At 38.8% G+C, this 16879-nt stretch overlaps 2 protein-coding genes across 2 annotated transcripts in view; both read left to right on the top strand.

Annotated features, from left to right (window-relative positions):
- Positions 1-6951, top strand: part of ppp2r5a (protein phosphatase 2, regulatory subunit B', alpha isoform) — a 52034-nt gene extending 45083 nt beyond the window's left edge. The window contains exons 11-13 of the mRNA XM_069685728.1: positions 637-764; positions 2147-2248; positions 4001-6951. Coding sequence (XP_069541829.1) covers positions 637-764; positions 2147-2248; positions 4001-4283 — 513 coding nt within the window. The 3' untranslated portion in view covers positions 4284-6951. The remainder of the gene's footprint in view (positions 1-636; positions 765-2146; positions 2249-4000) is intronic.
- A 902-nt stretch (positions 6952-7853) lies between these two features.
- On the top strand, positions 7854-16443 carry opn8c (opsin 8, group member c). Its single transcript, XM_069657739.1, has 4 exons — positions 7854-7956; positions 11191-11484; positions 13465-13796; positions 15928-16443. Exons 1-4 carry the CDS (start codon positions 7854-7856, stop codon positions 16435-16437), a joined length of 1239 nt encoding a protein of 412 aa, XP_069513840.1. The 3' UTR covers positions 16438-16443.
- The last annotated feature ends 436 nt before the right edge of the window (positions 16444-16879 follow it).

The raw sequence follows: 16879 nt of genomic DNA, 5'->3' as shown, positions 1-16879 counted from the left end.
TAATCTAAAATGTCATCATAGGAGAATTTTAACTTGTTGACAAGAATTTGACATTTATAACACCAAAAACATGTCCTTATAGCGACATGTGCTACTACAATATTGTTTTTTTAAAGTCGTTTAATACATTTCTATGATCTGTTTGTAAGTGATAAATAAGGGGATTTAATGTTCCATTTATGTCCGTAACATATTCATAATTATTATCCCACATGATACAGTTCAACAGCAACATCAACTACATCCTCAACTTCATTATCTCAAAAGGATTATGAAGTCAAATTAACATCTTTCTAAAACACTTTTTTTAAGCAAAAACTAAAAATTAAAACCATCATAAAGGAAGGATTCATTTGCAGGCTTCTGTTTTCAGGTGTACCTAATAATCTGGACACTGAGTGGCTTTTCCCCATGCAGCTGTTGAGACTTTAACATTAAACTAAATCCGGCGTTTAGTCAGACTGACACGTGAAAAAGCCGTCACATTTACAGCAAGGTGTATTTCTGAAAGGTCCTTTTGTTTTCTCTCTAGAGGTCTACATTATTTACCAGCACAACGCAGCTCAATCAGCCCTATGCAGAGAACTTTTTTTCTTTAACTGCAGTCTTTCTGCTTCTCTGTGTCTGTACCCGCAGGTAGCAGAGCGAGCGCTGTATTTCTGGAATAACGAGTACATTCTGAGCCTCATCGAGGAGAACATCGACAAGGTCCTCCCCATCATGTTCGGTAGCCTGTACAGAATCTCCAAAGAGCACTGGAACCCGTAAGTTCAACAGCCGAGGAAGGTTGTTTCAGACATATATCTGATTAAAGTGTGCAGAGCTGAATAGCCATCATACATTGATGCTATTTTTTACAAACTGCTGTTAAAATTGTGTCGATATTATTGCTTGTTCGTTACCCAGATCCAAAATTTGGCCCATTTTACAGCCTTCCTTCAAGATTCATGAGTATCTGGACAGTTTTTGTGTAATCCTTTTGAAAAACATACATCCGTTTGGCAGAGGTAATTTATGAAATATAAGAAATAAAATACCAGCAGCACAGCCTCAATTTAAGTCAAAACTTTCATTTATTTTATAATAAATGATCGAGATATCATTCACTTCCTTCTACATCGTCAGGTACTTTGTATAAATTAAGTAAATCTTTGTTTTCAAGAAAATTTGTGAAATCATTTGTGAAATAAAATATTTTCTTAGCCTAGTATAAAAACCAGCTCCAGTTACATTTTAAGACCTAAAAAATGCTCTGATTGAAATAATAAATTGTGTCTGATATGTTTTTTTCTGCAAAATACGTTTAATTACCTTGTAAAAATCCTCCCAACGCATCTCCTTCTTCTCCCTCATTCAAAGTTACCCAATGTGCAGCGTCCCCGCCCACTATGCACTGCGTTTCTCCTTTTGTAAAATCGCAGCCGAAAACAAAACACGTCTCTGCCATCGTTTAGTGGCAACTTGTTGAAACTTAACTAGCTTGAAATTTAGTCATTAGTAGTAGTAACGTTCGCAAAAATTACGATGACGGTAACAGCTGGCTCTCGCATCGCCAAATTGGTTGCCATAGGTTACTGGGATTGGCTCCTTAGGTATGTAACGTCTCAAACCTGCCAATCTGAAAACGTGTTGTTCAGCCTGTCCTTGGTACACTGCCATTTAAATCAGACAGGCCCAGCCATGGAGATGACTGCTGATGTTGTCCCTGATATGTCTTGTAGCACATGAAGAACACCACATGGAGATGTTTACAAGGTTAAACACTTGATTTTCACTGGAGGGGGTCTTTAAGGCTAGTTTTACAAAAATGTGTAATATATTGATTATGGCTGGCCTTTCAATTTCTTCCACTAAAAGAACCCTGAAGTGGGGCGCTGGTTTAGCCCAGTTGGTAGAGCAGGCGCTCCACGTACAGAGGCTACAGTCCTCAACGCACTGATCACAGTTTTGACTCCCAGTCTGCTGATCATTTGGTGCATGTCATCTCCCACTCTCTACTCCCCACGTTTCCTGTCTCTCTTCACTTGTCCTATAAATAAAGGCAAAAATCAATAAATAACAAAAGACCCCTGAAGTATAAAAACTGTGACTGAAACTTGTCTCCTTGTTGTGTTACTGATGTCAGAGTATCTCTGCTGTGTTGCAGGACGATCGTGGCTCTGGTCTACAACGTGCTGAAGACGCTGATGGAGATGAACTGCACGCTGTTCGATGAGTTGACCTCCTCCTACAAAGCAGACAGGCAACGGTGAGCAAATTAGATTGAACACTCTTTGATCTCACCTCGTTTGTCACCCACAGAGCCAATTTCAGTAATTGTCCCTGAGGCCACAAAACCAGTTCATCATTTACACGCCATCAATACATATTAACTTCTCTTTGAAAGAATGAAAGGATGCAGGTCTCTCAGTCCTGCTCCTCGGGATGAAAGTGCTGCAGGTTTCATACAAGTCAGTTATGTTTACTTGTGCCTGATTGGATAGAAAGAAAGAGGCTTTTAATCTGAATAGTACTGTGAATAAAAACATGCGTTGCTTCTGTCAATGTCCGTTAAATTAAAAAGATCAGAATGCCTGTGTGTGCCACGAGTAAGAGGGTCCAATTACTTAGATTTCTATTCCCTTTTAAGGGTGATTTATAAACTGAACACAGGGACAGTGAACGGTCTAAGGAATGGGATATTTTTACATTTAATCCTTTTGGTATTTAGTGTAAAGTGATCGATTTAATGTTGAGATCTGATTTGAGCGTCCAGCAAAGACACGTTTGAAAAAATCCAATCCAAAATGTCCCGAGTGTCCTCCTGACTCGACCCTGAATAAACCGTCTTTCCACTGTACGTGCCAATCAATCATTCTGTGATATAAAATAATTAGGCTTTAAATAAGGACATTAACATTTGCAGCATAGCCAGGTTGCTCTTTCCTCCTGCAGGATGGTGTTTCTTCTTGGTTCTGTATAAAGTTAACGCTCGTCTTTCAACACACACTTATGTCACTGTCACCGGCTCTGCGTGCAATTGACTTAATGCAAGAACGAGTTGCCAAGGACACAAGGTCACATGCTTCTCATAATGTGTGTTTTCCAGCTCGCGGCTTTAAACATCACAGATGCTTTTATAGATGAGAGGAGGTTGAAAGTGGTGATATTGTAGCAGTGGCTGCTTGACAAAAGGATTCAGCACAGAGGGAAAGAAAACAAGACCATGAGGACATAAGCACATAAGTAAATACAATAATGTGAATAATACCAAATGGCAATACAGTAAGAAATGAAAACTTTCATAAAGAAGAAGAAGAAGCCTCAGTTCTTCCTCAGGTTAGTGGCAGAGTGGTCTGTAGTGTTTGGGCTCTGGGACCTGGGAGTAACATAGACTCCATCTGAGGAGCTCTGTGATTAAGGGGGAACGTACCAGGTCAATTAACCAGAGATATTATCAAGAGAAAAGCCTTTTAAGACCCTAAAAATACGTACAAATTATCCACATAGTATTACAACTAGTGTTGCCATCTGACGAAATCCTGCCAACCTGAAATTTGAAGATGGAGGTATCACCTGAGCGATCTTGTGTCTTTTTATAGATGTGAGATGCACATTCCTCCCCTGGTCATGTCGCAGCTTCGTACCCCGAGGGTTAGAACCAGTGAGCTCTGATGAGGTGTTCATTAGTTTCCCGTAGTTCACGGTGTCTCACCAGGTGGCTGGAACAGATTGCTTGGTTTTAAAATTATCTTTGAAGAAATCTATTTTGGGGTTCACAGGAGTGAAGGGCACAAAAAAAAAGTGCAAAAAAGCGTTACTTCCTCACTGGTTCACTTTGTTTTTCTGAGAGCCAAGCTGGGCCTTAGCTTCTGCTCTGATCAGGTGTTGCATTATAAACTCAACGGGAGGTCATTTTGTCTGGATATAATCACAACTAAACTTAACTTATATTTGAGGTTCCTATGGTCATTTTTTAATCCAAAACCTGAACAAAAGTCTTAACATGTTGTTTTTCCAGGGAGAAGAAGAAGGAGCAGGAGAGGGACGAGCTGTGGAAGAAGCTGGAGGAGTTGAGGCTCAGCAACAGCGGTCTCGTGCAGAACAACAGCCACAAGCTCCTGAGTGTCCAGAACAACAACAACAACAACAACAACAACAACAGCAGTAGTAATAACGATACTGAGAACCAGGACAAGAGCGATGATGCTGCTGCTGTGGTCGCTACTGAAGACAAAGATCCAGATGTCAAAGATCCTGACGCCAGTGTGACGGCCAGTGAGAGCGACACGTGTGCCAAATGACAGCGGACGCCATTTTTTATTCCGTTTGGGTTTTCACACCTCGTTCAGGACTGTCAGGAGACAATTAACGGAGACAGAAAAACACAAATTACACCTCAGCAGTATATTAAATCTACTTAGAGTGACTTAGAACGCCAGCATTTCTTTGGCAGAAAAAAAAAATCTATATTTCAACTTAAGACTATTTTTGGATGTTACAGTGTGGCTGCAGTATAATGTCTATTTGTCTGATCAAAGATGTATCCTTTCACATTTAGTTTCTTAACTGAAATTGATTTTTTTTTTTGCTATATTCGTTGTAATATACATGGGAGGGGAGAAAATAATGACTTGAATTTAATGTTTCCGATTGTGCTGCACTTAGACAAGCTGAATAGCTATTTAAAGATGTCTATTTTTTAATGTGCTTTTCCTTGTTGCTGCCAACACTTGTGTGCGAACCTTAAAGAAGAAGGGAACCGCAGACTTTGGGAGTATTTGGGGCAGATGGGACCAGATTCATAATTAGACATGTAGTGTCCATTAATGTGTAGATAAGGGCTGTTATCAGGAGAAGATAGAGGTCAGTGTGAGATAGAGGATGAGAGATGTATGGCCAAATAAAGATAAATCCTAAAGAATAACAATCACAGGTATGGATTGATATCTCTGTAAGTAACTCTAGTTGTGACTTTGAAGTTAAAAATTGTTCACAATTAGAGTAAATGTCATATTTGTGAGACTATTTTTGTGTTTCAGGTGTTGGTAAATATTTTTGTATCTGGGTGAAGCTAATAATTGTAACACAACACCTGCATTTATGAGATTATTTTCACTGAAGTATTGAAAACATGGCTTTCAAATTACGAACCCTTTCCAGCCTGACTTGAATTGAAAGGAATGTTTCGATATCTTGGGAAACACACTCTTTAGCGTTCTTGCTGAGAGATAGACGAGAAGATTGATACCACACTCGAGTGGGTAGGATAAATGTAAAGCTACAGCCAGCAGCTGGTTAGCCTAGCTTAGCATGAGGACTGGAAATGGAGGGACAGCTAGCCGGGATCGGCTTAAAGTCACGCTCAGACAGTCAGGACTTTTTAAAAAACATGGCCTTCTTGAGTTGAAATAGCCTCACCTTTTGCTGTAATGCGACATCATCGAGTAAGTTGCTGCATTGACCAATCACACACATTCCTGGTAGATTATTTTGTAACTTGCGCGCTGTATTTTTTCTGTTCACCTTGTGACTAAAGGTAAAATACTTTTATTTTACCTGTAAATGTAAAATCATGTCTGAGTGTTGCAAACAATTGAAAGGTGTTTTATGAGTCTGATAAGCTTTCAGTCACTGAAAATTGTAACTACAACTTTGCTTCCTGGATTGTCTTTCAGTGTCTCACTAAAACACCACAGCCCAGCCTACACAGCCCTCTGCTTTGCTTTAAAGCCAGGCCTTTTTTCAGTCTGAATCAGGCTAAATGTATCAAAATTCACCATATGGCACCTTTAAAACTCATGAATTAAACCTTATGTATCTTGTGATTTTGAATCCATATAAAAACTACAAATACAACAAGAAAAACTACAAATAAAAAAGTTAAAGAACATTAAGAATTGATCATAAGATTATTTCTGAATTGTTGTTTTCACACTTACTAACTTAACAAAATAAAACAACTTCATTAGCAAGCTTTCGAGGTGTCACTAGAGGAGTTTTTGTCTCTTTAAACTAAGCTAGGCTAGCATTTTTCATCTGTTTCCAGCCTTTATGCTAAGCTTACCTAACTTGTTACTGACTCTAGCTTCAAATTGATCCTACAGGCACAAGTGTGGTATCAATCTTCTCGTCTAATCATGGGCAAGAAAGCGATAAGAGTATTTCCCAAAATGTCAAAATATTATTTTAAAAGTTGTGGATTTAAGAAATAAAAACAAATAAGACGTACAATGCTATATTTTTTCCAGAGTATTGAGAAGGCAAATATTTTTCAATGTTTCACTTGCAGACAGATCAGGATGGGATGCAGGATGCGGTTGAGTGTATATTTGTTGAGTGTGTTCTTGTGTATATGTTAGTTTGGAGGCTACTTAAAGGGACATGCCACTCAATTTAAGATTTAATGTACAGTTAATTGTTTCTGTGGTCTATGAGACGCAGTCAGTGCTTAGGAACATAAACGGTTCTCTGTCAAAGCTGGAAAGCAAAAAGTTAAACTTGTCTTACACCTATCCAATATACAGTTTTGATTGTTCTGATTTTTGAGTTTTTATATCCAAAAAAGATTAATCTTGAAGTAGAGATATAAAAAAACTTACCACCAGTTTTGTTTTATTAGTAATCGTTATCATCACGCCTGCATCTCCAGACTTTATTATAACCTCACTTTGTTTCAGGTGTTTTGACGTTGGGAGTTGATAAATGTGTTCATGAACTTAATCTGACTGCCATAGATCATAGGAACAACTATTTGAAATTGAATGGTGTTCCCTCTTTCACCCGAGTGTCTGCTCTGTTTCTGTTCGACTTCATACTTTTAGGTCCAGTCTCTTCTGATGCCTTTTCTGTCAGTTCAGCATTCCAGCCTCTGTGACGTTTAAATAAACTGCGTGGGGGAACCTGTTTTATAATCGCAGATCTTATTTAGGTTTCACCATCAAATAAAGTCGACTTTATCTTTCTACTCAAAGCATAAACACCAGCGTCTGTGTATTATTTATCTATCACTGCAGTGTGTCGAGTTGTAGTACATCATGGAGGTCAACAGATGGTGCAAGAAAATGTTTTTCTCTGTGTCCTCGGCACTGAGCTCCTGATGCTCTGCAATGTATGGTAGTGATTGTTGGTGCTTCATATGAAAAATGCTTGGTTCAGGATAGTTGATGTGTGAATTTATCTAAACCACACATAATTTATTTAAAGTTAAAGAACTTAACTGAAAGAGTATATAGTGAAATATAAAATATAATAGAAATACTATATTACAAGTTGTGCATTCACAAACTTATTGATCTCAAAGGACAGAGGTGTTATAAGCTAAGTGTACTTGAGTATAAAAATTGCTCCTGTGATTGCTAGTGTGCAGTAGTTGTATACCTGTGTGAACACTGCGTAAGAAAGAAACAGAAAAACCTAAACTGAGAAAAAAATAAGAAATATAAAAAATAATATATACTTTGTATATTTTGATTAATTGAAAGTTCAAAACAAAACTATATATATATAGTTACACACACACACACATATGTATATGTATATGTATAGACATTAATTCACCATTTTGAAGTTGTTTTGATTTGTGTGTCACGTATCAGCTCATCAGATGCTCTGTCAGTGTCATATGCCCCCTCCGAGTCAGTCTCTATACTGCCCCACCGGAGCAGCAGCAACCCCCCCCCCCCCCCCCCCTTGACTTAACGCTTCTGGATCAGTTCACGCGCCTCCGAGTTTCTCCAGCTGCTGGTGGCTACTGCTTCAAGTTACCATGGCGACTCGTCCACCTGCATAAAAGTCAGCCCCCGTGCGTTCGTCTCGCTTTGAGAGAAAAGTCCGGATTTTACCCGCAACACCATCAGAACCCGCTCCAACCAATGCCTCTGAACTCCTCTGATGACAACCGGACCGTCTCTGCCTTCACCTCCAAACTGACCCCCGCTGCTGACATATGTGTCGGGCTCACTATCCTCTCAGTCGGTATGTCCTTTACCTGCTCTCCGTACATTTCTGTCGCGTGAGTAAAACATTGTAAAGAATGTAGAGACGAGCTTGTGGTCACAGGTAGCCGATAGGAAAATAAATACAAGTTTAAATTAGTTTTTTCATTCGTAAGTGATACTCATGCTTGTTTCAAAATATACTTTAAAGCCATATATCGAGGCAATCAGAATTATTCGAACTTTAGTCTGATTTTTTTACGTAAAATTTTTACGTAGAATTTATCAGTGCCCACTGGCAGATTTTATGACTTATTTTCAGAAAAGTGGGCCTTTAAGACTAAATAATAAACAGTATTTGAGGCTGAACAATTCTTCACAAAAGTTTTCTTAATAATAAAAATATGTTTCAATGTATACTTTTATCTGGAGGTACATCAAAACACATAATAAGGAATTTCTTCTGTACTAGGATATATAATGAGCAGACACCCCCTTGCATGTAGTTGTTCCTTTAAATCAAATGTAAGTAGCTGTAATTACACTTATTGCTGTTGAAATTTAGCAAATATGGCTAAACTAGAAAGAAACTCAGAAGAGTGAGAGCCAAAGGATGTTCTGTGTGTTTTTTTTACTGTTTCCATCCATCTAAGTATGATAAAAGTTAAATATGAAGTAGGTGAGTCCACTGCACTGTATTATATGTATGTATGTTGAGATTTTTAGACATTGCAGGTCACCTTTGCACTTTATATTTTATTAGTTATCACAGATATATTCATGTGTACGTTTAAATGCATTTTAGAACCTTTTTTAAATATTTTTACGTCATGTTTTTATAAACCTAAATGTATTTTTGTTCTGTGTCAGATGTGGTGTTCTGACTTTTTTAATGTAAAGGATTAATATAGTATATATCAACAACTAGTATTCACGTAACAAAAACAATAATGGATGGAAACTTTTATAAACATGCATTCTATATTTGGATGGTCTAACGACTGTCAACAAATCGCAGAAAGGCACAAACAATGAATTCATCCTACTCACAAACTGTCTTTGTACCCAAAGGCATGTCATTTATGAGTCAGTCCCAGTCTTGAAAAATACTCTTCCAACAAAGCAAAAATGTCACCTTTCAAATGTGTTAGTTGCTCATTGTTGCCCCTTGTGGCCGTTTGAAGAAAAACACAGACTACAACTGCGGTTTTCACCTTCTGTCAAGTATGTTTTTTTATTTTCTTCGTTCTCAGGGGGGAGGTATGAGTCCATTACAGCTAAAAGCACAACAATATAAGGCAAAGGAGCCATTGCATTAGACAACTTACTTTGACAAGCACGATAAATTGTGAATTTTGTTTAATCAGCTGTGTTTTCTGTATTTACATTTTTTTACTTCTACTTCTTGTGAAGGCAAAATCTCAGAAACAGGGGAGTATCTGAATATCTTTAAATTTAGCACAAAAGTCCAATTGGACTCAAGGGTAAACTGATTAGGATTTGGTGGTCAAAAAGGTCAAAGTGATGAAGTGATGACATTTTATACCCTGAAAGGTCAAAGGTCAGCTTCACACAACGCGATATCTCATATCTCTAATTCTGAAATTTTCTAAATGTCTGTCAGAAAAGACGTAAATCCATCCTCCTTTATGGAAACATTCCTTTTTTAAATAAAAAAAAAGAAGGTCAAATTCGGTTCTGCAGTTTTACTTGCAGAGACGGGAGTAAGAAAGGTTTTTGGGTTTTGTGAGGAGATAGAGTGTTAAATACAGTAATACACCCCAGATGTTATTAATCTTGCCTTGGTAAGTAAGTGTCATTTATAACAGCAGCTCACTCTGAAATATATGTCATCACAGAGCTTAAACCTGTTAAAACCTTTTTAGCCCGCCTTAGGAAAGTGGAAACAAGCTGTGAGCACTGATATATTATTAGCTTCAAGTTTATATGGTGACAGCTTATCATCGAATTACCTTCATTTAAACATGAAGCAGATACAGAAGAACATTATCATTCATTGGCAGTAATGTCTCTGTAAGCCTGATGAATGTAAGTCAAATATTCTCTCTCCAATTTGGCTCATGAGAGAAACATCCATCTCTTTTTCAATCTATTTTAAGTTAAGATAACATATTTGGTAACCGATTAGCAACTGTCAGACAGCAGCTAATTTTAGCATTCACCCACTTCCTAGCTAACATAACTATTGGCTAAGAAAGGGCTGAATGCTTACATTACCTTTTGAAAGTGTAGTATGATACCATATGATAGCCGTTATCAGACTTAAATTTGTAAAAAAAAACAAAAAAAAAACATATTTGATAACCCCTTAGCTAATAAGACAGATGCTAATTTTAGCATTCAGCCACCTCCTGGCTAATATTACTGTTAGTTAGAAAGGAGTTGAAAGCTAACATTACTTTTTGAACGTGCTACAATGGGAGGCGTCAACTGACATAAATAACATATTTGATAACCCAATAGCCATCAGACAGCAGCTAATGTCAGTAATCAACTTTTTAGCTAGGAGTTAACACCTTTTCTGTCGTGCCGTACTGTACTCGTGTCGTAAAGTAATATTAGCTGGTAAGGTGCTGAATGCTAACATTAGTTTTTGTTCGATGGTAGTTAATGGTTTGTTAAATACTTTGTTTTAACTTGAAATACTTCTCGATGTCCCACCCAATTTTTACAATCCGTTGTGTTTTCAAACTCAGCCACCTCCCAGATTATATTACTTTATGCTAGGAAGTTAATTCCTAGCTAACAGTCAAGTAAGCAAGTAAGTGGTTGATTATTAACAATAGCTATGGTCTGATAGTAGCTATTGGGTAATCAAATAGGTTATGTTATTTTTGCAAAGTTAAGTCCTATTGTAGCAACATTTTCAAAAGGCCATGTTAGCATTCAGCTCCTTCTTAGCTATCAGTAATATTAGCTAGGAGGTGGCTGAATGCTAACGTTATTTGTTGTCTGACAGTAGCTAAACGGTTATCAAATATGTTGTTTTAACTTTAAATATGTTCTGATGTTCCTTCAGATTTTCACTGTTCATTGTCTTTTCATTCACTGTTCAATCTGGAAGTGTTGAAATGATAAAGATTAGTTTTATTCAATACGTTTATTACAACCAAAAATTACAGCACAGGCTTCCCACCCTGAATGTGAAAATGTCTGTCCACAAATATGGCAAATTAGTGACTGCTTTCAGAATACATGCGGTCATTTGAAATGAAAAATATTATTTACTCTTTTCTTCCGTCCCTCTATTTAGTTCTGCTCTCTGTTCTGGGCAATGGGCTAGTTCTGGTGATTTGCTACCGCAGGAGGAAGAAGATGGTGGGCTCGGAGCTGCTGTGCGTCAACCTGGCCGTGGTCGACTTCCTCTGCTGCATCTGCTTCTACCCGCTCTCCATCCTCTCCTCCTTCCGCCATGCGTGGCTCGGAGAAAACGTCACCTGCATTTACTACGGCCTCGGCTGCTTTATCTTCGGCCTGTGCGGCATGTTCACCATCATGGCAATCAGCATCATCCGCTACCTGAAGACTTGCTACAGCTTGATTTACGGTGAGGGCCTAACTTACTTGGAAAGACGTATAGAAACTGTTAAAGGCATGAAAGGGCAAGCCAGATAAAAGGCTTTCACTCTGAAGGACATCTGTGTTTTTTTCTGTGACAGTACGGTGTAAAGATAAGGAGGAAAAATAATCCTTTGTTAGCTCTACTACTTATCCTTTAAAAGGTTGTCTGGACTACAAATAATCCTTATTGAAAATATCCTTATCTACAAAGCCCCTTCCTTTTCATAAAGGATTACCGGGTTGCCGTTTTACTAATGTGACCAAGAGCAACATGCAAGGAGTCCTTAAATAACAGTCTTTAAACATATGCATTTACACAATATGCAACTCTCGTTGTTTGTCGCATGTGACAGATGGAACACATTTAATAGGTTTCATATGCCGGTTTTCTCTTGACATTGAAATGTCGCGTTAGGCCTCAGCTGCTATTTATAAAATGTCTCACACAAAGGGTAATAAGCAGACACGACAGTCATGTTAAAGCTTTAATGGCTGCATGACCAACATGCCTCTTCATGGATGTACTTTATGACAGAGGTCAGTGTTGACAGAACTCACATGTCTCGCTAAGAAATAAGAGTAGGGTGTTTTTCTCCACTTCCATTCCATGTGAAAACATCCTCTCTGATCTCACCTACTCTAATCACAAAGATTAAACGACGACGAAAGCAGAGACACATTTAAAAATGCTTTTTAAGGAATTGTGTCTCTTGCTGAGATGAGAAGATGAGAATATCAATACCACTCATGTCTGTGAAATAATATTAGAGATTAACAGAGACATCATTATCTGTATCTGCTCGATCAAAAAATGATCTGACTCTGTGTCTATATTTAGATCGAGACAAGAAGAAGGTGCGATTAAGATTAGTTTCCTGGTCATGCATTACAGATGTTTATGGGTGTTTAATATCGCTATATCCGTATGAATTGACCCTGCAGATAGGCTATGTGTAAAATACTCCCTGATAGCAATGGTTGATTTTCTGCCAGTGATGCTACAGAGTCCATTGCTAGCTTCACAGGTCACTTTTTGCTTTAACATTAGCTTGTTTGTCATGTAAACTTGGTAGGATGTTAGTGGATGCTAAGTAAAAACTAGTGTTGTTTCTTATGTTACATCTTAAACAGATGAATATTGTCTAAAATATGTGTGCGTTTGAAGGTGTGTTTTTTTAACTGGAGGAAAATCCCATTCAGATAAAGACTGGACACCTTTTGTATAGGCAGTGGGGGTTTGAAAGAAATCCATCTGCGACGTTAGGCTTTTGTCTCGTTAGCATTCACACCTGCCTCGGTGGGGGCGTACACGCCTGACTCTGCATTCACTGAGTGTATATATACACTAACACTTTTTAACATAAGGTTAACCAAACGAGAAGAAAAATGAAACGGAAGTCCTGCGTTGTAAACTTTGACAAAACACATCTATATGAGTTGATTTACAGAAACATAATGGCTGACAAGCATAAATATCTTTCCTGGAGCTGACTTCCTTTTAAAAATCAACTTCAGGAAGATAGATTTATATTCACATTACATTATTTGTGTGATTTCCTATTTGATCCAGCTATGTCCTAAGTAAATATGAATTGCCAAATAGCTTAGCTTAGCATAAAGACCTGAAACAGGGGGAACTGCTATTTTGGCTCTAAAACCAAAGCGTAAAAATGAACTGCACCGAAACAAGAAACAGAAACAAATTGTCGTATTAAAATACAACAAAGCCAGGGTTGGTATTTCTCCCTGTTTCCTGGTATTATGCTAAGCTAAGCAAACCAAATACTTGTAGTTTCATATCTCCCATACAGACATGAAAGTGGTGTCAATCTTCTCATCTAACTTATGACAAGAAAGTAAGTAACTGTTGCACTATTCCTTTGAGCACAATGGCATCTAACACATGGATTGTATGAGGAAACAATATGCTATTCTGCTCTAACACAGGTTTGTTTTCTCTCTACAGCTGTGTGGTTGGAGGGAACCAACCTCCGGATAGCGTGCTGTTCCATCTGGCTCGTGGCTGCTGTGTGGTCCAGCTTCCCTCTGTTTGGCTGGGGCGAGTACATCCCCGAGCCTTACGGACTGTCCTGCACCATCGCCTGGAAGGGCTATCATACCTCCGCCAAGGATGCCTTCTACGTCATCTGCTCCTTCGTCTGCTTCACACTGGTCCCTGTCCTCTTCATCGTGGTGTCCCAGTGTCAGATCCTGTACAAGGTGTCCCGCTTCTCCAACTCGCTGTCTGCGCGGGGCATCCCAAACAACCTGCGACGCGCTGAAAAACGACTTTCAATGGTGCGTGAGGTTATATGGAGACTATTTCTTGGCCGGGAGCAGTGACTTCCTGAAATCTTACAAAACCCTTAGATGGGTTATTGACTTGGACTTTACTGCTCTAAAACTTAATTTGATTTATTTATTAATTTTTTTTAGACTTGAAAGCAAAAACATTTAAGTTCTACTTTTTTGGGAAGTTGTGTGCAGTACTACTTCTTGGCTGGGAGCAGTGAACTCCAGAAATCTTTATATTAACCCACTTAGATGAGGACTTAATTTGGACTTTACTGCACTTAAACATGACTTTGTAACTGTTTAAACTTGACTTGTGAGTCAACGTGGTGTTGGACTTCCTCTAAATGACTTGAGACTTGGTTGTGAAAAAAATATAACTCTTTTAAATCTCACTTTTTGCACAGCTTCTTCTTGGATTCATGATTTAGGCAAATCCAATCCTTCAGACATCACGCACACACTGATGGTATCAGTGCAGCTTTCTCTTTTCAATGATACCACTAATGCACATCATCAACAACATCAGTAAACCCACTTCATTGGATTAAAACCAACACTTCTTTTACCTCCAACTGTTCATCATATTCAGACCTCTTTTTTTGAGTAGTAAAGGTCCTCCTGGGTCTTTGGCACCCTTTTCTTTCCATTCATATCAGCCATTTATATTATATATAGCAGGATCGAATGTCTTTGTGTAGAAAAATCCAATCTTAAAAACGTTTACTTTTCATCAAGACTGGCCTCGAACAAACAAAGTACCACTCATTGAAAACGGATGAGTACTCAAGTGCCGGCCTTCAGTTAAATCTTGAAGGAAGAATGAGTGGGTGTTGTCATTGTTGTTGGTAAATGATTGAATGATTGAAGACAGACTGGAAAAGCAGCCGTTTAGCTCCGCCTACCCTCTCTGGCAGACCAACCACTGCTGGCTGATGGAAAACGCGTCACCACAGACACCCAGTCCGTAATACTGCAAATGCAAAGGCTTTCATCAGCGGGCCATAGGCTCAATCACCGTTGTGTTACCTCATTCAGTGACTAATTCACATGAAAAAGTTCGAGATTGTTACTTTAATACTGTCTGGTGACTCTTCTCAGAAGGGGTCACATGCAAGGTTTGTTTCCTTTTCTGTGATAAAGGTACTTTGCTTTATCATACCATGAGGTCTCACAGCAAGCGTGCACAGATCACAAGTAGCTTGTTTATCAGAGGTAACCTGTCTGTTTGACAAACATAAACTCAGTCTGATCTCAATCCTGTCTTTTAAATGGATGGTCATTAAGGTTATCCTGCACATCTCAAACACAAAACCTTTGGAGCTCATTGGCTGCAGAATATGCTCTCGTCCTTAATCAGTACTTTGTGAAGAACGCACTAAGAACTGGCAGAAACCAAAACTAAAACGGAGAATCCTTTACTTTAGTTACTGAAATAAATGTTAACAAGATATGTAATGAGCAGGACATTTTCCAACTGCTTATAATTGATCTCTGGTGTTCGGACTAGATATGTTTATAAATGTCCTCGACAATATCTTGTATCCAATTACTGCCAGTATATCTACACTCAGTTACTTTTTTTGGCTTGTCACAAAGCAACGTTGCCTTCTGACTCCTTGACACAAGCTGCATGTTTCTGCTGGTTAAGAAAGGTCAACTACAGAGTGCTTTTGTTTTATTTATTTTTCATTTGAATATGGTTAAGAGGCTTGAAAAGTTAACCAGTACTTCAGTTGAAAAACTGAAGACTAGAGGATCGTTTTAAGTGGCCTGTATTTGGGATAAGATTAAAAAGTTAAAGTAAAAATTCTAGGGGATTGAATTTTAATCCCTGGCTTTAATCTTCAGATTGTGCTTATTATCTATGAATCAACACGAATGTTCTGCTTTGACGCTGAAAAACATCACTTAAACATGTGACTGATGCTGCCATTAAACTTGTGAACACAACTTGTTGCCTGGAAATGTAAACGTTGATGTTTGTTCCGAGATGGGACCAATCATAGGAAACATTTTTCATGTGTCCGACGCGTCGTCAGCCCATTGCTGGTGCACGTCAGAAGAAATGATTCAGTAATTTTCTGTATTGTTGGCGGTGTAGTAATCTTGTGTAATCTGTCGCTTCTTCTTTCAGATGTTTTTCTGCATCAGCCTGGGTTTTGTGATTGCCTGGGCGCCGTACGCCATCGTGTCCTTCCTCTTTATTTTCCACAAGGGGAACAGGTACATGGCTCCTGAGGGATTTGTTTTCCCTGCCCTCTTCGCCAAAAGCTCCCACATCTACAACCCCTTCATCTATTTCTACTTCAACAAGACTTTTCAGCAGGAGCTCCGCTGCCTGCTCCTCTCTTTGTGGCCCAAGATGGGAGGAAATCGAGTGGGCGTCCAGGTGGCCTTGGGCGAACAGGCCCTGTATCCCATCCACATTCAGCTCCAGGAGAGACGCTGCATTAAAAAACAAAGCCTTGCTCTGTCCAAAGACAAAAGTCACAGTAAGAGCAAGAGCAGAGGCAAAGGGACGCACACCAGCAGCGACCGATTCCACGCCAGGCAGGTGTACACCTGCTGGGGGTCCTCGTCCAAGAACGTCCCCACCTTCTTGGGGAATAAATCTGCCAAAGACTCCCTGCCTGGCTCTATATGAACTCTTTCTGTCACTGTTTGTGCAGGGAAACGCAGAATAAACAGGGTGGGAATCTATGTTTTTATTAATAATATAAGATCAGGTTTCAGGAGATCAAGCATCAAGCTTTTATCTTGTTACATCATTAAATCATATTTTCTCCACAAGTAAAAAGTCGGAGCTGCATAGCAAAGCTCGTCATGCCTCTTTTATTTATAGGCCTCTTTTTCTACGTGCACGAGAGACTCTCTGTGCTCTCTCTGCATCTAACAAAAGAAACCTCCTGCTGTTTGCCTGTTATGTAAATAAATCCAGCTGAAGGCTACGAGGTCATTATCTACTCTGCAATTATGCTGGTTGAGTGCGTCTTTGTTCATGTTTGTGATTAAGGGCAGTATAAACATGTTTCTGTGGTATTTCTTATATTGTTTTTCAGTCCCTACTTGAAGTGTTTCTTTCACGA

This window comes from Semicossyphus pulcher, unplaced genomic scaffold (assembly GCF_022749685.1).
Source record: "Semicossyphus pulcher isolate SPU_LCO1_2020_fin unplaced genomic scaffold, fSemPul1.0.p SCAF_11, whole genome shotgun sequence".
Classification (NCBI taxonomy): domain Eukaryota; kingdom Metazoa; phylum Chordata; class Actinopteri; order Labriformes; family Labridae; genus Semicossyphus; species Semicossyphus pulcher.
Note: the sequence above shows the minus strand (reverse complement) of the source record. Positions and strands in the feature narration are given on the sequence as shown.